General features: G+C 38.9%; 1 protein-coding gene across 3 annotated transcripts in view; it reads right to left on the bottom strand.

Moving 5' to 3' along the window:
* Nucleotides 1–25,220, bottom strand: part of CHCHD3 (coiled-coil-helix-coiled-coil-helix domain containing 3) — a 164,169-nt gene that overhangs the window by 116,493 nt on the left and 22,456 nt on the right. For 2 of the 3 annotated variants that reach the window (XM_059816774.1, XM_059816775.1), the window contains exon 3: nt 15,350–15,434. In XM_059816774.1, the coding sequence (XP_059672757.1) occupies nt 15,350–15,434 (85 nt within the window). Of the gene's footprint in view, nt 1–15,345; nt 15,435–25,220 lie in introns of all 3 variants that reach the window. The other variant, XM_059816777.1, reaches the window with a different exon arrangement.

Genomic DNA, 25,220 nt, shown 5'->3' with positions numbered 1-25,220 from the left:
ACAGATTTTATTATAAATTAATCCAGAATCCATAGGAAATCTAATATTGGTAAACAATACTATATTAAACGCAAATACAGCAATATATCAGTTTCAGCCCTTATTCCGGATATTGAAAATTTATTACGCTATCAAAGATTAAACATTTTCTTTTTGTTACTTTTCAGGGAAATGAATACTTGCCAGTTGTTATATCTTTATTACAGTCTCCAAGCTACACAATCTGATGGATCTGTGGTGATCCAAGATAAACTCATTCAAGTCCAAAGCATGAACTGTGTCATTTTTCATTACCTCCAACCAACCAAAATGGAAACATTTCCTGTTTCAAAGTCTACTCTCAGGAAAATGATCCTCTCCTCTTCTCTATAAAAAGCAGAAAAATCTATAAAGAGGTATTAGGCTTCAAAGTTGGAAATGATCCTTAAATATGAACTCCATGTAAGAAGACATAAAACTAAAACAATTCAGTATCAAGAAAAAGAAAATATCTGTATGCTTTCTTACGATGAGGTTTTGGGGTTTTTTTATCAATGTTAATTTTATCCAGGTTCCTTCATCTTTCATCTCCGAACACTTCCATTTCTATATGATACCCCCTCAACTCAAAAAGCTTACACTGACTAAAAATAAAAGCACAATGTGTTTACAGTGGAAACTGTTCATCAGGTTTTTCTGTTTAGTTTGACACAAGCAAGTTTGTTAATGCATTCTGACAGACTTGCATAACATCCAAAAATGTTTTGAACAATGCAGTTTAGGCCATGATGCAATATTAATGAATGAATAATGTTTCTGAGTACCGAGTTTCAATATTTAATGAGCGCATGCTGAACGTGCCATAGAAAGCTGTGGTTGAAAATCACTGTAGCTGCCAAGGGATTTGAAAAGATGCAAGAGACACCAGAAAAACAACTTCAACCTGAACTGAGGTCTGAGAAGTGTGAAATGGATATTTCTCCTACTCAATTTCTAGCAAGCGATTATTCACCTGACTGCAAAGTCAGATAAATTATCTAAAGTTCATCTGCCTCTGCAAAACATAGTTAAGGACTGAGATATGCAAACAAATTATCTGAAAGGCAATGTCTTTTTCTTCACAAAACTCTCAGAATGACAACACAAAAAAGTTCTTCTAAATTGAAGTTATTTCCTTGCGCTATTTACACATTAAAAAAATTATTCTCTATTCACATAAGACTTTGCATACTACAGGTGAAGGGGACTACTCCTAGCATTAGTAGCAACCACTTTCTTGAAACATCTGTCCTAAAATTTCATTTCTAAACCCCATATTTCAGATTTTGCAAACGTTCACAGAAAACGTCATTCTTCTGCACCGTAATGCCATGGTGTAAAAAGGACATTTTTTGCCTTCAACTTTTTTGCACTCATATTGCCCACATGCCCCAAATAGGAAAATATTTTTTTTTTTTCCTCTAATTTATGTTGCTCTTTTGGCAAAGTTTTGTGTGAATTGTGTTTTAAATAAGGCATTGCCCTGGGTGAGGGCTGGAGGGAGAACCCAAAACATTACTAGAAAACATCTATGGGAATGCAGAAAACTCCTCTAAATTTAAGATTGGAATATAACTTTCCTGAACTTATGTTCTACCCAAGCGGTCTTTGAGACATCTACGTACTGAACAAATTCATTTAGTACACGAGAATTAGGACTGGTAAAATCGAAAGGAAGCAAGGCAAACCAAAAATGCTAAAGCTTTAAAAAAAGTGGGAATATAAAGTCAAAAAAAAGGAAGATGCAGGTCATCACACCCAGATTTGCAATCATTTCATGAGTGCTTAGTCCAAAACCATTCAAACGTGACTACATGGATCCAAATTGCTATCCACTTTATAGACCACAACACGCACAATCAAAATTCTTTGACAAATTCACTACAAACGATCAAGAGCTCTCATGATTATGGTGCACGCAGGAAGAGAGAAGAGATCGAGGGACCAATAATGCTTGCAATCCCTGTCCCACTGAATGCCTCCGAGTAAGACAACTTGTTCTACGCACCGGCAGGCTGCAAAAGAGAGCCCTCCACTTCTAACCTGATGTACTCCAGACCTGGCGACTGGCTTCCCCCCTTACTGCGTAAGCAAAGCGCAACCAGGCACTTTGCCAGTACCGCTGCAATCATCCCAGCTGACTTAAAACAGCTACAACATAGAAGTCAGGAAACCTCCAACAGCTCAGAGCAAAGTTAAAATAAAGAAATAAATCAGAAGGAAGAGGAGGGAAAGAGAGAGGCCAAGTTACACACTGAGGATATGGGTGGGGAAGGTCTTTCTGTCCTCTGATGGGAGCTACCAGCATCTCTGGAACTTGCCGATTAATGCAAGGAAAACAAGTATGAACAGTATCTGTTTCATGTGGGGGATTTTTGGACTACCTACCTCAAACAGCATACAGCAATCCGAGTGAGATTTTCCTACAATCTTACACTATATTACTGTTACTTCTCTATGCTTGCACTTCATATTATTAAATTTAAGAAGAACTCCACTACTTTATTGCGTATCCACTCCTTCCTCATGGTGACCTGTCCCTCCTTAATGCTGGTCATACACGCATATAAATTAGTGCATCAGTCATCAGCAATATTACTGGAAACATAAAAGTGATACTGGGTCCAAAATTGATCCCTAAGCAGCAAGTAAACTTTTCCCATAACGTTAACTCCTCCCTCCAATAGGTCCCATTACACTCTTCTCTTTGGTCAGTCCCAAATTGTCTTACAATTCTCACATTACCTTCGGACGTGTCCAGCAGCAATAACAAGGAGGGCAAGGTATCAAGTGCTTTGCTTTACTCTTTCTTTAGGCTGAAGTCTGCTATCCAAACCCAGAAAACACTGAACTTCATACAAATTATCTTGGTTAAGACTATGTTCCACCTTGCCCCACTTAACCATTTCTTTCCATTCTCTCAATTACCCCCTACTTCAAATGCTATACTTCTCCAATCACCCATAACAATGAGGTCCAAGTAATAACGTTCAGTTGACATATTCATTCATTTCCTTTTTCCAGCTGCCTTCCAGCCTCAGCATAACACCCATCAATTGAAAAATCTTTGCTAATGGCCATGTTATTTTATGTGCCAGTCCTTGATCAAAAGATCAAAGACACTCATTTCAAAACTCGTAATTATATACAGCTCTTCAATTTAACAACAAAACTTCCACAGACAGCTTGTTAATAGGTATCGCAATATGGACACTGACTCTCGTCAGTCTGAAGGCTGCTCATACCTTACAGAAGACAGTTGAGTTGACTTTCTTTATTAAGATACTTGGGTTGTGGGGTCTTTTTGGGGGGAGAGGGGGTGTTGGGTGTTAAGAGGAAGGAGGGTGAGTAGGAGGGAAAGAAGGTTGGTTGAGGGGGTTTTGTAATTACACTTCATAAAGCCACAGGTTTTAAAATATGTGCACATGGATCAGTATTATATAAAAGACAGAATAGATGAACAAATTTCTACCTTTATGCCAGAGGCATGCAAAGAACCTAAGTCAGAATAATAAAACTGGTTTACATTATTTGTATACGTATTTAGATAAGACTTTTCCCAATATCCACATGGCTCCACTTGAAACTACTTTCGAACTTAATATCGCTCCCCTTGGGATCCACAAAGGCAGTCATGAAATTACGACAACATTAATTATCCGTTAAAATGAACTGACAGTTACAAAATTTTTTTATTATTATTATTTTTAAGTGTTTCCCTCCTATGTCTACTCATTTGCTACTTTTCAAAATAAAGAGCTCAGCTGTTTAAAAGCAAAGGTTTATTTAAAATTGCCGGGGGGAATAATTTCTCTCCTCCCTACTTGAATCTAAAACTATGAAGCAATATTATTTTTGTTGATGCTCTCTCAAATAAACTCACTGGCTTCAAGTCATTTTCCCATCCCTCCTAGAAATAAGCTTATCAAGATAAAGCTTGGTATACAAACTGTCAGTTGAGATGCCAAGTTTTAAAATCAAAGTGAAAAATAATCCCTTGAAAATTGGAGTTTATAAAGGTAGGAGTGAATTACAGCGCTGCTTTCTCCAATTTCCACTTCCTGTCTCCAAGATTCATCTCTATGTATACCGAGAACTAGACATAATGGTATTAATGGAGAGTCAGACCAGTAACAGAAATCATGGAGAGTAACTTTAACGATTGCCAAATACTATTTTTTTTCTTCCCAGAAAACAGTAAGGGAAGTAAAACAGGCTTCTAAGATAGCTTGATATTTCCAAACCCTCAACCTCTTAAGCAGCATGGCTGCAAACATTTTTATGCTTCCTTGGCATTTTGTAGGTAAGATCATGTGCTAAACTTTTATGGTTTTAAAAAGGGTACAAAGCAACCCCATCCAGAAGGTGACTTGAGCTTCCATAATAGAATTATCTTTTCAACAGAGGGCTCTCCAAAGAGGCATCAGCTACAACAGCTCACCTGATCACAGAACTTGTTTTATAGGTAAATCTCTGCTCGAACCCGTAATGTCTTCACACTTAATCTTGGCCTCTTCCCTTGCCTGCAAAGGGACAGTCATGACCCAGCCTGACCCTCCTCATTCCTTCTTTTCCTGTGACAGAGCAGTATTATCCTATAATCCTCCAGACCTCAGTAATATTACAGCTGTCAAAGAATAAATTCACTTCTAAATCTTCTGCTGAGTGTGATATCGGACGAGGGAAACTTCTGCTGTGAGATGACATGACTGGGAAGGGAGAATAGGACAAACAACCTGTGGAAGTGATGCCAAAACCTGCCACTTTCTCCGTGCGTGTTTTCGCCACCCTGAGGCTGAAGCAGCCTCTTAGACACTCACCAAAGGAAATAGGTTTTACTTTTATTTTTATAAAATCAGTTATACACAGCAAACTTGAATGTTTTGTTTCGGTAAATGAACAGCCCTCACCACTGCCCGGCATTACCTGATTTTACACTCCAGAAAAGCCTACTCTGCAATCTTACCCAATTACTATTTTAAGTCCTCTCTCTACCAACTCTACATCTTCAGATATGGAAGGAGCATCATGCACACGCACATGTCACGTTCAGAGATGGGAGGCCCTTATCAGATGTCACATTAGCCTTTCTTTCCAGTTTATATGCAATTTATGACTTATCTTTCAAAGACCTGTTTGTCACTAAAAAATATCCAAATTTTGCTCTCTCAAATCAATAACCAGGTTTTTTTCTGATACACTGAATGTCATATTAGAAAAAGGTTAAGCTTCCCAGCATTTGTGGGAGACAAGTCATACTGTATAAAGGTGTATGAACAAAGATAGAATAATTATCCATAGCCTACATAAATGTGGCTATGTACCTATCAAGAGGTCCCCGTGGCAGAAGAGTAGATTACAACTGTTTTCAAACAAAGTAGCTTCTTGTGCCCCATGAGAAGACTACTGCAAGAAAAAGCCAGTCTCCCAATTTAACATAGCTAATTACCCGGGAAAACATAATCATTTAGGAGGAAAATAAATCTACTTCCAAAAAAGTTTACACCACATTTAGTGCACTAGCCATATGAACTGAAGAGATAGTACTATGCTCTTCATAAATTTACTTGAGTAAAATATTGAATGAATATTGTAAATAATCATTTTATTTTTTCCTTACGTTCTTCAGACCTATGCCAGTAAACTAGAATAAACATGTTATTAAAACAGAAATCAATAGTAAGCTTTAAAATATACAGTAGCACAAAAAGGTCAAGCCCCCGTATTGATTTTAATATAACATTTCTGGTGTGTAGTTTCCCAAAGGGTTCTTCTCTAATATTGTTCTTCATTCTTCTTTCACTTTACATTTTCACTGGTGAATTTGTTGTTCTCTTCTGCAAAAGCTGTCTACTCCAAGAAGTTTACTAAGAGCTTGTCACATACGCAATGTACTGCTGAGACATGACAAAACAAGGTCAGGGGGAAGCACTCAGGATGCATCAGAGTATCAATTAAACCGTAAAGTGAATTGCAGTTATATAGGGACCCTCCCACAAGCACAACAGCAACAAAAAAAAATATAAAGAAGCTAATGGCTGCAATCTAATAACCTACCACTGAGAGCCACCTTCGTGCACCAGCATGTACGTATTTTTAAAAGCTGATTTAGAGTTTAGAAAGATTTTTTTTTAAACAGATGAGGATGTTTAGAAATACACAGGTTGCAATAAGTTATCCAGCTAATGACAGATAAAATGCCACATCATATAGAGCCCAGCTAGCCAAGTAGAACACACTCCAGCAATTCATTACCAGGGAATGTTTGAAAATCTATCATCTATATTACTCAAGAAAAGCATTTTTCATGTGGCTTTCCAAACGAAAGTTACCAAAGTTGTCATAGGAGACTAGATAGTCAAAACACAGCAAAACCTAAGAGTTATCAAAAGCCATCACAGAATTGCAGAATGGTTTGGGGTAGAAGACCTTTAAAGATCATCTAGTTCCAACCCCCCTGCCATAGGCAGGGACACTAGACCAGGTTGCTCAAAGTCCCCTCCAACCTGACCCTGAACACTTCCAATGATGGCACATCCACAACTTCTCTGGGCAACCTGCTCCAGTGCCTCACCACCCTTGTCGTAAAACATTTCTTCCTTCTGTCCAATCCAAACCTTCCCTCTCTCAGTTTAAAACCATTATCCCTTGTCCTGACACTATAGGCCCAGGTAAAAAGTCTCTCTCCATCTTTCTTATTAGTCCCTTTTATATATTGAAAGGCTGCAATAAGGTCTTCCCGGAGCCTTCTCTTCTCCAGGCTGAACAACCCCAACTGTCTCAGCCTTTCTTCACAGGAGATGTTCTCCAGCCCTCTGACCATTTTTGTGGCTTCCTCTGGACCTGCTCTAACAGGTCCATGTCTTTCTTGTTCTGCTAATTGGCTTTTTGGTGACCATACTGGGAAATCAGCAGAAGCCAATACAGGGAAGGGATAAAAGGGATCCCAATAGGCAACCACTAGAAGGCCCCAAAAGCTGGACAGGGACTGAATAAGACTACAAAAGAAAATGCAGGCTTGTACCTATAGTACTAGGTAGTTAGGAGACACTGAAACACTCATGAAGCTGCAGGCAACGCTTCTCTTCTGGATCTGCTGGTTGAAACCATTAATCTCCAGATACCCACCATTTCCCATCCACTGACAGCTGCCACCCATTCAATTCCCTTCACAAGGGATCCCAGGAATGTGTCCCATTCAGCTTCAGATGAAGTCAGCTGGAGAAGTTTAAGCATGTTCATCAAATCAAGTTAACCCATGTCCATGATCTTAATTTAAACAGAAGTAATCTTGCAAGGTTAAGACTGTCTAAACAGACATTGTAAAAAAGATTTAAGATACACTATGCAACTTCTACATACGTCAGATCCTTTTTAATAAGATTTTGAGCAACAGTTGCACAATGCTCAGCACTAGTCCTGATAATTTTCTAACCTTTGCCATGCCTTAAACAATTTTAGAGCCGACCTAGCAACAGAGTTACTGAAGGGCCACCAAACCAAACAAAAGGCTACTTTTAAGCCTTTCCCTGCCGTAAGATTCCTACTTACAGTAGTACTTTAACAAACAAATGCCAGAATCACAGGAGATCCGATATAGGAGAATCCAAGTACACCTAAGCATAGGGAAAACAATCATCTGGGTCTCTTGGGACAGTCATAGATCAGCAAACTGCACAAGGATGTATATTTGGCATGCTAACAAAAAAACATGCATGTATGTATTGAAGACTTGAACAAAATAAACTTTCTGCAATTTGAAGGGACTGTCATGCACTGCATTTTGCAAAACACCTCATTCTAAATATAATTAATATTTGCCATGTACGAAATCATATATAAAAAAGCGGAAGCTAGGAAACACTTGCCAAGCAAGAGACTGAAAACCCACAAATATAGTTAGGCTAAGCTAAATGATTAGCAAAATAAATAAGACTGAAATTTCCCCCATTTTCAAGGGGAAAAAAAAAAGGTAAGTAATCCTTCATGAATGTTCAACTTCTGTGTGAAATCACATCCTTCATTTGCCTCTTAAGTATTGTTTTGTGTATATTTTAGTGGAGGAATCCAGCAGTCTGATGGGGTTGACAGTAGCTATAATTTTACCATTATGCTGATGATCCAAGTTGTTCTTCACTTTTGCTTTTTGAAAAAATCTTTTCTTCTGTGTATGCCTTTCACAATGCAAACTCTTTATAAACGAAAAGATTTATCGAGCACCATCAGTACAGTATTGTGGACTCTTAATAAATGAATAGTTTTATGCTCATGAACGAAGTTAGTGTATGTAGTAGATAAACTTGCGTTCAGTTTAGACATTAAAGATGGGAGGAGAAGGAAAATCACCTAATGCCCCCATGCCTGTTCTTCAGAGCCATAACATTAAAAATTTTTACTCATTGACTTCTTGGGAAATTAGGAAAAATAATAAGTATTTGCTGAGCTTGTGCAGAATAAGCATAGAAAAGGCAAAAGTTAAGTTATTATTACATATTTAGATTCAAACATCCAGGTTAACAGGGACAATACAACAGTTCCAGTACCACGTTCTGGCAGTAAGAGGCAAACTCGAGCGAGCCAGACACACATTGAGACACAACAGTTAAAACCGGAAAAATCTCATAACTGATAAAGTTAATTTCTTGGCGATAAACCCCTTTAGCCTAATACCACTCCTCTTTACTCCGAATGTGCATTTTGTGATCCCTAGTGCTAGTTTACTACTGTCGTATTGTCCCAGAACATGCCTACTAGTCCACTGAGTTGTGCAGATTTCTCTGCGGAACTCGATGGAGCAGATGCATCTTGCTGACCAGAAGCAGCTCCTCATCGCTGAAGTTCATGAGCCATGGCACCATCTGGTATGGTGCGGGGCCACCTCTGTGCTATCAGAAGAAATGCTTCCAATTATTTCAATAGGAACAGCAATTTCAGACTCTCATCACCAACATCAACAAAATGATTAAAATAAAAGAGTTCAACAGCTGTGACAAGACATAGTGTAGTGATCTACATTTGTAAGACTATACCTCAGGAGAAAATCCAAAGAGCTAAAGGATTCAGAAGTTTCACTGACATATTTTGTACCATCTCATGTCATGGCAAATAACTAGTTTCACGAACTCTGTGTCTCTTTCTATTATGACACTGGAAATGAAATTAACAACATTGTGAAAAAAGAAACTACGTCAACAATGATCATTTATTACCTGTCACTAGTGTAAAACTCAAGTTCTTGTGCCTATTCTCCCATTTTTAAGAGTCTTTTCTTACAGAGTTCTGTAACAGCAGGTTTGGTACATATTTCACAGGGGGCAAAAGCCGGCTTCTTCAGTGGGTCTGAATGGACCATACATACCAGAGGCAATAAAAGAAAACACACCAAGAAAGCCTTTTAAAGATGCCCAAAGTAATGATACATGTGCAGTTTGCTGAACTATTAACGTACTAACTTACACCATTTTCAGTAAATAGAATCATAGAACCGTTTAGGTTGGAAAAGACCTTTAAGGTCATCAAGTCCAACCATAAGCCTAACATGGCCAAGTCCACCACTAAACCATGTCACGAAGCGCCTCATCTACACGTCTTTTAAATACCTCCAGGGATGGTGACTCCACCACCTCCCTGGGCAGCCTGTTCCAGTGTCTGACAACCCTTTCAGTGAAGAAATTTTTCCTAATATCCAGCCTTAACCTCCCCTGGCACAACTTGAGGCCATTTCCTCTTGTCCTGTCGCTAATCACTTGGGAGAAGAGACCAACACCCACCTCTCTGCAACCTCCTTTCAGGTAGTTGTAGAGAGTGATAAGGTCTCCCCTCAGCCTCCTCTTCTCCAGACTGAACAACCCCAGCTCCCTCAGCCGCTCCTCATCAGACTTGTGCTCCAGACCCCTCACCAGCTTCGTCGCCCTTCTCTGGACACGCTCCAGCACCTCAATGTCCTTCTTGGAGTGAGGGGCCCAAAACTGAACACAGCATTCGAGGTGTGGCCTCACCAGCGCCGAGTACAGGGGCACGATCACCTCCCTACTCCCGCTGGCCACACTATTTCTGATACAGGCCAGGATGCCGTTGGCCTTCTTGGCCACCTGGGCACACTGCTGGCTCATATTCAGCCGGCTGTCGACCAACACCCCCAGGTCCTTTTCCGCCGGGCAGCTTTCCAGCCACTCCTCCCCAAGCCTGTAGCATTTCATGGGGTTGTTGTGACCCAAGTGCAGGACCCGGCACTTGGCCTTGTTGAACTTCATCCAATTGGCCTCGGCCCATCGATCCAGCCTGTCCAGATCCATCTGCAGAGCCTTCCGACCCTCCAGCAGATCAACACTCCCGCCCAACTTGCTGTCGTCTGCAAACTTGCTGAGGGAGCACTCAGTCGCCTCATCCAGATCATCGATAAAGATATTAAAGAAGACCGGTCCCAAAAATGAGCCCTGGGGGACTCCGCTTGTGACCGGCCGCCAACTGGATTTAACTCCATTCACCACAACCCTTTGGACCCGGCCATCCATCCAGCGAAGAGTGCGCCTGTCCAAGCCACGAGCAACCAGTTTCTCCAGGAGAACGCTGTGGGAAATGGTGTCAAAGGCTTTCCTAAAGTCTAGATAGACAGCATCCACAGCCCCTCCCTCATCCACTACGTGGGTCACCTTGTCACAAAAGGAGATCAGGTTGGTCAAGAAGGACCTCCCTTTCATAAACCCGTGCTGACTGGGCCTGATCGCCTGGTTGACCTGTACATACCGCGTGATGTCATTTAAGATGATCTGCTCCATAATCTTCCCCAGCACCTTATAGTGAGTGGAGTCTCTCTGTAACACTACAAGAATAGGGAATATTTTGGGGAGGTACCGGTAGGTACTGACATGAAACAGAAAACAGACTGTAGGAATACTAAAGCTCTATTTTCTCTAGGGGGAAAAGGCACATTACTCCTTCCTTTATGTTCTGAACAGAAGTAGAAGAAGCTCTCTAGTATCACCAACTGTAATAATAAAAGTATTATTACAGTATTATTGCTATAATACTGATAGTATTACAACCTGTACACTACCTTGAGTATTATCATAAGATTGTAGCTCTGGCACATTAACTGGTCACATCTGCTAATGCAGTCACTGCAAATTCTGTTGCAATCAAATAATAATCAATTTAACTTTTCTAAACAAAAATACTTTTAAGAAGAAACATTTCAAATTTCAAAAACCAAAGAGAAACAATAGTTGGGCTGAGTAAAAGAAGGAATAAACTAGAATCAACTTAAGCTCTTCAGCAGGGTTTGTGGTCAATATGACTTTATTATGAAATGCGAGACAGAGTTAACACGTTCCTCTTTCCCACAATTGTTTGGAGAGCATAAGAATACCTACATCAGTCAGACTAAAGGTCCAACCTACTCATATACCCCATCTCCAACACTAGCCAGCAGATACATGAGAAAATGTAAGACACAAGACAAGTAGACTACGTTCCTTCATGTACAACTCAGTGATTGCATTCATCCAGCCTCCGAACAAGCAGGTATATTCCCAGCGGACAATCAGCTGAAAGGCAGCTTTATTAAAGCACTCCGAGGAACGTTTGTCCATTAGCTGGACTGCAAAAACAGTGAGTGAGATGAGGCGGTGTCCTGGCCCAGGACAGTCAAACATGGGGGAATTCAGCCATTGGTAATGCTCAAATTATCCATCAACACACTAGAAGCCACACGTGTTCCCATAACGGTAGCTACTAATCTTCGCATCAGCTTACAGCGTTTCCACAACCTTTATATGGACTTCAAATTCTGGGGGAAGAAAATCCCGTAAAGGTTCATCATTATTTGTGGGGAAATTTAAGTTCCCAAGGAGCCTCCTGGTTTTCATCTTACTCTCGTATAGCCAAAAGCTTAGGCAAGCTTCATATTCTCAGCAAAGAAACATACGGGTTTGTAACCATATTCCATCACACAAAAAAGGAGATGAAAATACATGAAGAAGCATATAGAAATAATACAAAAGACCAATGGGCATACCATTTTGGACATACGCTCTAAGACTGCGTCTAAATCACTACTTCATGTTTAACTGTTCAAAGTCACTTTAAACAAGAGCTGTGTAATTCATGTATTGTGAGTGCATTGACAGCATTAAAATACAATTTGAAGAGTCAGCCTTTAGCTCTAATTCCAGAAATAAGCACAGATCTTCACTTTATATAGTAAGAGTAGTCCATCTGTACTGTGCATGTATGTGTGAATAAATAAATTATATAGCAAGTTAAAATTAAAATTTCCTTCACAGTCTGAAATGAGTAAAATACACCTCAATCAGATCGAAATGTGGTCATACACTGCATACAGAAACAGTACTGAAATTAGCTATTAGACAGTTGGAATCAAACACAACAAACAGTTGCAAGTTTCAGATACTTACATGTTTAAGTGCTGTTTCACTAAAAGACTGGAAAAAACAATGTTCTTGAGAAAGGAATGAAAGTGTACACATGCAAAATACACCATCTATGGTAAAAAAAAAATCTCATAAAACGAATGCAGAAACAAAAAATCTTTCCTTCAAAGACTGTCAACAAAGAAAAGTAGTGGGTTATCAAATTAAACAGTTAATAAATCAGAAGTGCAAGGTCAAGTAGTTTTTAATATCAGAATACCAGTTAAATTCACTAATGACAGACTTATGCCCCTACCATACCTCTTCCAAAAAAAAAAAAAAAAACTGTGCAAGTCCAGCACTTTGACTTGTTTTTCCTAAATACAAGTCACAAATCTTACGTTCAGCGGGTCAGGCTTCATTATACTCATTTCCCTATCAAAGAACCTGACATTGGCGCTGAGAGAGCCACTGATCACAGCTCTGCATGTCACTCTTCACAGAGACACCATCACGCTTCAGGCCAATGGGCCCTGGACAGCACCAGTGCGTTTGTACACTGCATCCCTCCAGGTTATGAAACCTGCATTTTTTCCATGTGCAACTATTGACATATGAATACTATAAACCGTTCTCTGTTAACAGTTTCCTTCCGTTATATGTTTTATGTGGAGTATAGCTGGAAACTCAGGTTTTGTTCCGTTTTCCAGCACTGCATCAATGTGTTTGTATGTTTATTGCAAATAACTACAGCTGACAGTAATCTTTTCATGTTTATATTACCTAGAACACTCTGCACTGGACAGACACGCAAGACAAAATACTTTATCTGAACAATGTGTATCTAGCTCTTAAGTAGGTACTTGAAAATTGAAGTCCGATAATGATGAAAAATTATACCCAAGTGCATGAGCATCCAGAAGACTGGCACAGGAGGTTGTACAGAAGACTGCGTATTTTTTTCACCTGAAAGTATGGATCCTGACTTGAAGAAGAACATTGCACAAACATTTCTCATGCCCCTGCATTGTGGAGAGATTGCTTTCTCAACTAGAAGAAAACAGGAGGGGTAGGTATGCTGAACCTGAACAACATAAATCTGTTCCTAAAGCAATCACCAGAGCAGCGATCACTTTGTTCTCAGAAGAGTATGATCCGGAGGAGAACAGCTCCACATTTGGTACAGTGCTTCTTGAATGTTTTTAAAACACAAACCTCAACCAGAATTCAGCCCATAAAGACCTCAAGTAATAGCTAAGTAAACATCTGCATCATTTAAAGTTGTTTCATCCAACATGAAAAGAGCTTCTACACAGTATAAATATATATTTTAACCAGATTGTAGAAAGCATAAGAAATCCTTGCTTATTGCTAAAAAAAAAAAAAAAAAATCAAAACTAGAAAAGGATTACAGCTGCTAACAAGACTTGATATTTGTCATTTTATTCTTTTTATATTTTTAATTTATTTTTATAGTTTACATTTCAAAAGCACAGACCTAATTTTAAGACAACAATTCTAAGATTTTACAGCATCCTTTTAATAGGTAATATCTTCCTCACTAATCCTTAGTCAAACAAAAGGAAGACTGCCAGCATTATTCCCTACAAAATATAAAAATCAGGTATACGACAATCCAATCTGCTCCCTACCTTTCACACATCAATGCACAACCCATGAAATCTGAATTATGGAATACTTAATGAAAATTACTGAAAAGTGTAAAATGACTAAATACTGAAGTTACAAAACAAATATTTCCATACTGAAATCATCATGTTTAGGTGAACTCTTGAGCAATCAACATTAAGTCCAAATGTAATGCAAGTTTTCCTGTCAAAGCCCAGTTCAAAAGAGGAGAGATTTCACTGTAACATATTGATTTCCTTTATTGCTGATTCAAAAAAACAAGCCTGATTTTTTTTGCTGGGACATTTATATAGTCCTATCTAATTATATACTCCATCAACCTAACTCAATTAATATAATGATGAGTAGGAAACAACTGATATATATGCAGACAGTTTAAGCAGTACTAATTACATTCTAATTCTTTTAATTCATCATAATGAGCCTTTCTTCCTATTCTCAGAATGGAGGACAATGTGTAGGTTAATATTTATATTCAGTATATCATATTATCTATTTAGGAAAATCACTGAAAGTACAAATTAACACACAAGTCCATCAAGCTCACCATACAGCCAAACTCGATTTCAAATTCAAACGGGATTTTTTTTAATTGCTAATAAACCCACAGTACCATACTAAACATTGCAGAGTATATTTTAAAAACACTGCATCCAAAGCCTGCCGCTGCATTCTGTATGATTCCACCCAGTCTTTCACAATAACTACAATCTCTGAAAAGACAGATAGAAGAAAGTAATGTTTCAATGTAATATAGAAAAAGGATGTCAAAAGGGGTTTCTCCTAGTAAACTGTTCTAATACAGTACTTGTATCTTCAAAGGACTATGCTGTACCATTAAAGCAGTTCAAAACATACTGCAGCTCACAGAAATATCTAGAATTCACAGAAATAACGAGAATTACCATTCCTACTGCTGTTTAAATTTACCTTTCAATCAGACAGAGGGGTTATAAGTAACCCACCTCTGCATTGCTCTCAAGCTATTTCTATCTCTACACTGCAAAGTGAATATTTGGACTCAGGAGAAATCAATGAAGACTGAGCTTAAAAGACTGCAAAAAAGAGTCAGGCTTATGAGGTCAAAAGGGATTTAGATCAACTATTTGTATCAGCTCTTACAAGGAAACTGCAGTTAATTTGTTGTTTTAACATGTATTTAATATCAAAACTTGCTATATAGCCCAAAGGTCTTACCTACCATTTTGTATTGGGGTACCAAATTCAACTGTTTAGCCTAAGTAGATGAATAACAGCAATAAAGGCATTAAGTATATGTTTGTTTTAAATATTGTTATTAACAAACCAACCTTCTCTTTTGAGCTTCCGAGTCTCTCCTGGCTCGTTCCAATGCCAGTTCTTCAGCTATTCTTTTCTTTAGTTCTTCATCATTAACTACAATTAAAAGAAAATTAAATGAAATGTTAACAGAACACAACATATTCCTACTTACAGAAACAACTGCATAATACAGTGCTCTATTTTATTTATTTTCTTTTTTCTATAAAGCGGTCGGAGTGCTTTCTTGTGGTTTAAACACCTTTCAAATTTTAGCATACAACACTAGAGAGCCTTTAAAAATTACTCTTATTAAAGAACTTTCCAATTAGTGGGATCTTTCGAAAATTAAAAACACATACAATATATGTTAAATTAAATACATTTTTCTTAAGAAATATGATTTTATAAAGTAAAATCAGGGGGTGGGGGGGTGGGATGGGACTGAGAATCATCATAAAATGCTTTTTATTCATATAGAACCAAGCGAAACATCAGTGATGGAGTCACCATCCCTGGAAGTGTTCCAAGGAATGTGTGGACGTGGCACTGAGGGACATGGTTTAATGGGCATGGTGGTGTTGGGTTGATGCTTGGCCTTGATGATCTTACAGGTCTTTTCCAACCTTAGTGATTCTGTGATCTTCCTGTGTAATGAATCAAGTATTTTCAGATGCATACTTTACCCAACAAAGCACTTACAACTTCCTAGATATCCATACTTCTAGTTTCTATTGGTAGAAAAACATTTTGCCTCAAATTCTCCCAATTTTTTTTAAACAAGCAGATGTGGAAAGAATATTTTCTTCATTTAGCTTATGTGAAATGAATGAGCTGAAAGTCTGGTTAAGAAATGAAAAAGCAGGGAAGCAACTTCTTCAAGTCTATGAACAAACCTTTCCACATAAAAGTTGGAAAGTGTGAGAGCCACTAATCCTACAAGCTTGAAAGACATCTATACGAGTACCAAAATCCATTCAATAAGGTTTTGAAACACAAAACAGGTTCATTTCCAACTCTCTCCGATATTCAAGGGCTCAGTCATGCCAAGCTACTACACTGACACCGTTCAATATTAACTATCCGCATCTATAGACAACTGCATGCTTCTGAAAAAGCTGACCCAAGGAGATCAGTAGTTTGTTGTTACTTCCTTTAATAGAAGCCATACTGAAAAGGTTGTTTCAGCCTGGGAGAAACAAAAAAAAAAAAAAAAAAAGCACCACACCCCAACCCTAACCAAAGATAAACCAAAACACACACACCTTTGGAAATGATTTTGTATGTTTTACCTCTATTCAAATACAACTTGACACATACAGAGCAGGAATTAAAGAAAGAAAAAAAAATTAAAATGCCCCATCATTTAGTAAGAAAGAGAAACATTTTCCATTGGGAAAATGTAGTAGCTTGCTAACCAAAAGTTATGCCAACTTCAGTAGAACTGCTGTTAACTTTGCACAAAATGTTGATTTGCAGCAGTCAGTAAGAGTGAGTTTTCCTAGAGGAGGAAAACTGTAAAGTACAGATGTAGAAAGAGATTAAAAATCAAGTAATTATTTCCAGCTTTATTCCAATATAAATCTTAATCTAGACCCACCTGTCTGGAATAAGGGTACACCTACGCTAGTTGAGCTGTACCTCTAACTCTGCAATACTCTAGTATTCCAGTATAGGCATACAGATAATTCCCTTACTTATATGAAGCATCTGGCTCAAATTCCACTCTATGGAACCACAGAGCTAAAACACCATGTAATCTCGCTGCAAAATGCCTACACTTGAACATAACATAGACGTTAAATTCAAGAAGGTGATGTGATCCCCCTCATGTGCCCTCAGAAGCCGTAACAAGAACACTTGCTTAGGTAGCTAAAAACCGGAGAACTACATTTTCAGGCAATATAAGACATGAAGCAATTGCGAGATGACAAGCAGTCTCTTTAGAGGTTGCGTTTGTGTTAAGTATTTATGCCTACAGACAGCATTCAACAACTGTGAGCAGTCGGAAACTTGTGGAGATACTGGGGCAGAGGGGGAAAAGCCACCAGCCACCTCTGCATAGCAAGCTGATAGTTTGCCCAGAAAGTGGAACATCTGGAATTTAGATCCTCCTAAGATGGACCAGTTTGAGTCCACACATCGTATACACTCCAGGAAAGTGCTCTCATCATGAAGCTACCGTCTAATTTAAGCAGATACACCTTTTTTTTTTTTTTTCTCTTTTTTTTTGACAAATCAAGCTAAAGAAAAAGTGCCTTAGAGGGTGCCCAGTGATTAGAAGGCAAAACTGAGACAGCCTCCAATTCTAGTACCCCCTTTGTGAAACCAGTTATTTGTTTTACATTAGGCAGCAATCAGATTTTAAAAAAAAAAAGTCACATAAAAAAAACAGTGACAAATAGCCGTGTATCTCAGTGAACTTGTCTCCAGGAGTTGGCTTTATCTGCAAACATTATCCAATATCATTAGCCCACTTTCCCATTATAGTTAATAGAGTCCAGCGTGCAATTCTTCTCATTCTAAATTAGACTTTTAAAATAGGGAATTTTATGAATGAATGAAGAGGCTTCATCAACTATATGGGAGTCTTAGCCAACTAATTCAGTTATAAGGATCTTAAATAAAGTGGAATGAATCAATATCCATCCTGCCAGACGCAGCAAATGCTTCGATGACAGACACACAGTCGCATTGGGGAAAATGGGGGGACACTTGTGAATGGCAAGTAAGACGCCAGCCTAAAAACATATTAACACATATGAAAATCCAGAGGTAAATATGAATCTTGTAACAGACTACTGTCCCAAACCCTGGACAAAAAAGCAAAAACCCATTTTATTGGGACTATCTCTACTGACTATTGATACTGCTCCACGATTTTGTCCTCTGAGACTATGCAAGGACACTCTGTTTGAGAAGGTACTGAGTTGTTACAGCACACCCGTACATTTCCAAATGTACATTTCGTCACAGTGAACTGTATTGCCAAAAGAAAAAAAAAGTTTAGCCAAATATCAGGCAATCACAAGGATCCCGTTTCTGCACTGCAGCACACACTCATCTCCGCCACACCTCAGTAAGCATCACAAAGCCAAGCCAAAACGAGAGCAGTTAAGGTTCTGCGTTTGTACACTTAGAAATGATTAAGCTGTCACAAAAGCAAAGAATTTATTTCACATCACAGCTACCTCATTCACAGAACAATCTGAAAACCTGTGATCAAGTGTTTCTTACTGCAGTTCTGCTCAATCCAGATACCTCAGTATTTCATGTCCTTCTAATACTGCACCTGATAATACACAAAATGCTGGTGAAGAATATATGTACGCAACATCTACATAACGAAGTTTATTGTTCTGGTGTGCAAATATGAGTACAAAAACTCTAACAGACCATAGAACAGTCTTCTAAGTCGTAATGAGAAAAGATTCAAGCATCAGCCAATAAAGACATTTGACCTTAACAATCAATTAGGTTACCCATCGATCAGCCACATACTAATAGGGAATAAAAGTGGAGCTATAGATCATTCAATAGAATTATTGTAAGATATAATTGGGTAGCTCCCAAATGGGAACTTTATGATGTTTCAGTAAAAAATTGCAGTTCTACAAGTAGGAAGGATTTGTTCTAGGGGAAGAAGCATTTAAGAAGAGAAAAGTTAATTTATTAGAAAGAGGATCAGAAAAAAAAAAAGGATAAAAGCAGTAACATTTCTCTCCGATGGCAATCTGCTAAGACTACACGGCATTAAAAACGGACGGCTGACCATTGGCGAATATTAGAACCTGGTGGGCACATGACTGCTAAAATAAGCATGATCCGGAGATGATACGTATACAGCAGTTGCCAAAAATTATGCAGCCATTCCCACCATCACCCCCTTGAGTATTTTAAGTTCTTCAGGATACTGAAATCAGTGTCAACTTCATTGTAAGTGCATCCCACAGCAGACAAACTTGGAAGATTTTCAGTCAAGTACATTTAGAAAGGTCACACGTGAATCCCAGTGCTTTCTCATGCTCCTACAAGGGCATAAAATGAATGCAGCTCCACTGTTTCCCCAGTCTGAATGTGCTAATGCACAGCTCACATCACAAGACAATTTAGATAGATGGTCAGTAATGGGAACTATATTCAAAAAGCCATAGAGCTACAGCCAGAAATAACTCTTCTCTGTCCTCTTAGCATGTGAAGGGTGGATGCTGATAGGTGTCTGATAAGCATTATTCTCTTCAGGATAATGGAAACGGAGTACCACCAGCTGCATTGCCAATGGGCTCATTACCTTGCTCAGATCTAGCAGCAGGTTGCACAACGCTTAAAAGAGTGACCAGACTGTTCCATCTAACACCACCACAGACACAGAATACTGGTATATGATACAAAACACAAAGCTCTTGCCTGCATATTGGCAGACCAAGCCGTGACTATCAACGGACACAGACACTTTGCCATTTTGATGGCCTCTGGGATGCAGTAACCTGACCTTTCTTATTTGTCCACCTACTCTTTTGGAAAAGTTTGAAAGACACGGTCATTTATGCCTAATATTATAGTGCAAATGCATGATGTATTTCCTCCCCTTCATGCACAGATTCTAAATTAAAAAAAAGTACGTATAAATTAACCAATTGTTATTACTTAAACTGTTTTCACGTACTGCAAGCACAAGATAATATAGGTATTTGGTCCAGTTAACTTCCCCTCCCCGTACACACACAGAACGGTAAATTTGGCTTCTTTCACATTTAAAACAGAACTTTATAAGCCAGGAAGAAAGAGGACAAGACAGCCAAAGATGACATCTGAAGAAACTATAAGTTACATCCAATACATATCTTATTGGCCAAAATCTGTGACCATGCCCAACGAATAGAAGAGAGGCAACTTCCAGAATAAAAGTTACAGCACATTTACTCAAGTTTTCTACCAAATCATTCTAGTTGGCTTTATGCCATCAGACAGATGTGCAGAGTGAAAGGGTGTGACAGCACCTCGCACCAGGACAGGGTTTTATTTTGAAAAGCACACAAAGCAGGCTGGCAGTTATGGAAGCGTAAGAGCATTCTCCCCATAGCTGTGTTTCAACACGCTTCTGTTCAGCCTTTTCAAAACAAGGAAGACACTATGAGATTCCTATCCATCCAACACCCTTCGGCAAATCCGAAGAAGGCTTATTCTGCCACCTTTTAAAAAAGGCCACAAAACCTATGAAAATGGTTTTGGGAGCCACTTGTAGAGATCATAGAATGGTTTCAGTTGGAAAGGACCTTAATGATCATCTCATTCTAACCCCCCTGCCATGGGCAGGGACATTCTCCACTAGACCAGGTTGCTCAAAGCCCCCTCCAACCTGGCCTTGAACAATTCCAGGGTTGGAGCATCCACAGCTTCTCTGGGCAACCTGTTCCAGTGCCTCACCACCCTCATGGTGAAGAATTTCTTCCTAATATCTAATCTAAGTCTACCCTCTTTCAGTTTAAAGCCATTACCCCTTGCCCTATCCCTGCATGTCCTTGTAAGAACTCCCTTTCCAGCTTTCTTGTAGACCCCCTTCAGGTACTGGAAGGCTGCTGTAAGGCCTCCCCAGAGCTTTCTCTTCTCCAAGCTGAACAACCCCAACTCTCTCAGCCTTTCTTCGTAGGATATGATACCGCTTTCTGTAGCCCAGGTAAAGACTAACCTGATTGCTGTTTTAAAAAAAAAAAAAAAAAAAAGTGTGCAATGCCATCTGCTTAACCCTTATAATTGAGTCTCCACTTGTGCTTCAAAATAAAGTTAATTCAAATTAATAAGAAAGCATACACCTGATATGTTTCCCAGGGTCCAAAAAGCTTTGAATAATTACAGGGACAACTGATGAGGACAGAGGAGCTAAGGGTGCTGAAGAGCTTACACACTTACCAACAGTTACTGAGGTTTCAGATATATAATATGCACTTCATCTTCAAACTTCAAAGACTATCCACTAGCAGTATTGGAGCAAAGCCAAGAGCTTCACACAATGACAACAATTCTTGAGAAGCAATCACAATGTTATCTCCTAGGTCTACTATAGGTTGGTGCATAAGGGTACGTGCAACTCAGCTACTCTCATAGTATTTTTCTCCAACTCCTCTGCCCTTGCTAGTCAAAAGCCCTAATTCCATACCTTTTTCCTCTCACTCTGAAGCAGTCACTTCATAGAAAAAACCTTCAGCATGATACTAAGATTACAGCAAGAAAGCGGCATCCAAAGCTGCAAACAACACACGTTAGGCAAAGCAGACACCCGCAGCCTCAAAAAGGTTAGCCTAAGAAATCAGGAATACAATATGGACAAATTAATCAAATAGCCTCCAGCCTGCGGAGCTAGGAATCTACCCATTAGTCTTGCATTTTCAAGAAAATCATTAATGGAAACAGCATTTATTATCAGGCACCTTAACTAAACACTCTTGAAAGGGCAGGTGCATTAAGTTATTAATGAAGAGACACTTAGGTTTGATACAATCAAACGTCTTTTAGAAAATACTTAGGTAAATAACATTGAGAGAATGAATTTACCCCAAAAAAGGAAAATAAAATGGTTCCACATTTCCTTTTCATTCAGCTTTGCTAATTAAAAAAAAAAAAAAAAAAAAAAAATTATGTCCAGTGAACAGGATGTCCTTCAGAGAGCAACTTCTCAAAGGCCGGAACAGAATCACACAGATGTCCTCCAGGCCATTTGACCATTTTCCTTAAAGAGAGAAAAGTTTGCTTTTACAAAAAATACTTTAAAGAATGGGAACAGCACAACGCCTCTGGGTAATATGTTTCAATGCCTGACTGACCCGATGGCAAAAAAGCTTCTCCTTACAGGCACTCTTGTTTGCCCTTGTTTCTCGTCTTCATGCCATGTACCACCATGAAGAGACTAGTTCTGTCTTCTCAGTACCTTCCTTGCTGGAAGGGTACTTCCAAGCCTAACAAGTCCAGATCCCTGAGCCTCTCCTCTCAAGTTTGAGACCACTACTCCTTCACCCAAGGAGCTCTGCAATGAGTTTGGTGCTACACTGGCTACTTCTACCTTCAGATAAATAAGTCACAAGGAAGGACAACTCGTGCCGTTTAAATTAAGTACATGGCTTGGTTGCGATCCAGAGAACTAACACAGGGGTAAGATACACAAAACCAGAATGCACAATCTTCAAATTAGCCCCTGAATGCATCAACAAGACAGCACACAAGAAGCTACACATGCTATTCGGTTCATCTTTTACATGGGCACTCAGTAGAGGCCGCTAGGAAAGCGTAGTTATAAAATGAGTGGTAAGTTACTGTCATGAATTAGAAACAGGCTAAGACAAAACAGAGGACAGAGAGCACTAGCAACGGGAAAGCTAGACAGAGACTTTAAACTCTGCATGTGAATAGTCTAAAATCAATTTAATCAAGACTTTGCAAGACTGGAAAACTTTAAAAGGGAGAAAATAAGGCCAAGCAAGCTGAGCAGCACAATAGTATACAAATTCAGTTTTGAAAAACGAATAGTCACACACACTGGAAAGCATAATGGGATTTTATCTCACATTTTGCTTGGCTTTTAAATCAACCACTGTCGCATGTAAGTCCTGAGTACTGCAGAAAGAAAATTTGTTTAATGGCCAGCTGGGCATGAGAGGGAAGAAGGTAGAAGGGGAAAAGAAGTTCCAACGTAAGTATAGAATACGTAAAGAATGAGAGAGAAAGAATATGAAAGATAGATATAAGATGATGCACCTCCACACTTTCTCAAGCACATTGTTTTATCAGTCTTTCCATACAACAGTTAAAGCCAAGGTTAAGCTTTGCCGACATCTATTTCAGTTCCACCAAAATTTATGGGCTTAACACAATAATCACTTTGAAAAGTTCTCCAAACTATTTTGTCCAATAGCTTATGTTATTATTTTCTTTCTCTCAAGGCAAAAGGGAAACATTACAAAATTTTTTGTCTTTGAAACAAAGCATAGAAAAAGTGAGAAGTTTGGGGTGGCTTTTTTTTTTTGTTTTGTTTTTTCATCAGAAGCACTAACATAGACTGGTTTCTCACAGATCCGCATTGCACATTCTCTGTCCTCACATTAAGTTAAGCTGGTCTCTCTCATCCCTACGACACTGTCTTCCTTGAGCACTTCTCTAGTCTCTACACTTCAGCTCTCTCTTCTAGCTTGGCTTGGCGATACACAGCACAGGCTGTAGTTGCTTTCACGGAACACGTGCCAATCTGCCAGCCGTTGCGTATGTGTGGAGCACTAAACCTTCAGAGAACAGCCCCAGCAGCTGGAGACCTTCTCTCCATAAAGGCAGTTGTCTTACTGTCTCTTTTCTACCCAGCCCTTGATTTATCAAAACCTATAGAAATATCAGGGCCTTGAGTCTTTCAGCCCCCACTTAGCCAGATCTGGCTGAAATCAATTAATAAATTCAGAAGTCATCAGAAGGCAACTGATGAATGTATGGCACTACCACACAACTCTCTTCCTTTGGGAAAGCACATAGAAATAATGGAAAGAAAACCTGAAATGGCTCAACACAGAAGAGACATGGTATAGAATATAAAAACATAAAATAGGCAGCTCTGGGCTTTTATTCATTCTTCCGTCACACATTGTTAAAAAGGCTCACAAAAAAGCTGATAGGGCAGCTTTTTTATTTTTGTAGTATTTGAAATGCACAGTGGACAATATATTGTCAACTCTTTTTGCTGAAGCCAAAAGTAAGTAAAAATCAAGGGAGAACAAAAAAAAAAAAGACTAAAGAACACCAAGAGGCTACTTAATACATGAAGCAGAGTTGGAGAACACTGCTTCAAGATACGTACCAACCATTGCCAGAAACAGGAAGACTTCTTTATTGCTGGAAAAACTATTTCACTATTACTTACTGCATAATTTCTTGCATTCACCTCTGTAGCCTCTGGTATTGACAACAGAGCATCAGGGCATTCAAACCATTGATCTGATCCAACAAGGCAGTTCTCATGTCCCTGTGCACATTAAGCATGAACATCAACCAGCTTCACTTGGGACAACATATCTTAGGGCTGTCTTCAAACCCATCATCTGTCTCAGTAGCTGGCAGGGCAACTGCAGCTTTGTAGACATTGAAGTTAATGAAGATGTCACAAGTAAAATTCCTAACTGCGCACTAACAGTCATAAACACTGAATCAGAAAGCACAGGTCAGCAACCCGGTACCTTCACAACATCGAACTATGGGCTTATAAACACATTATGGGTCTTTCACAATTAAAACACTTTTCCCACCCACGTTCCAATTTAAGATGCATAATACACAAATATTATAACATGCAAATACCCTCAATTTATTCTTTCTACTTAATAAACACTCTGGTTTGCTCCATATCTAAATTCCATACATCACACAAAAAACATCAAATATCAACAGTAGCCATTTAAATTGAACAGCAGAGAAAAGACAAAAGATCAAATCCACTAAGATTAATTTAGAAAGAGTAACTGGCTATACAAATGACAGGCACTCAAGTAGCATACAATAATTTCCACTAGACCAGGGGAAAAAAGGTATATACTTTATTTCTTATTCAATTAAGCAACAAGAAAATGTTGTTACCTTTCCGGACATTCTCAAAGTTGTCTCAAGCGGCTAACCATGGAAACACAATTTGTCTCACCCCTGAAATAGGTTACTTGAGGTCCAGGTTAAAGTGCACGGGTAAATCAATGCGAGACAGTCCATCTACACGTACCCATGCTGCGCTACCTGTCTGTGCATACGTAGAAGCTGCAGCTCATCAGAGCTGTCAATCAGGTCACTCTTACGAGCATAAAATTCGCTGGTAGAATTACATTCTTTAGTTCGCTTTGGAGAGCAGTAACACTGTCAAGGAACTCTTATCCTGGACTCATA

Source organism: Gavia stellata, chromosome 4, assembly GCF_030936135.1.
Source record: "Gavia stellata isolate bGavSte3 chromosome 4, bGavSte3.hap2, whole genome shotgun sequence".
Lineage (NCBI taxonomy): Eukaryota > Metazoa > Chordata > Aves > Gaviiformes > Gaviidae > Gavia > Gavia stellata.
This window is presented reverse-complemented; position numbering and strand designations above follow the sequence as displayed.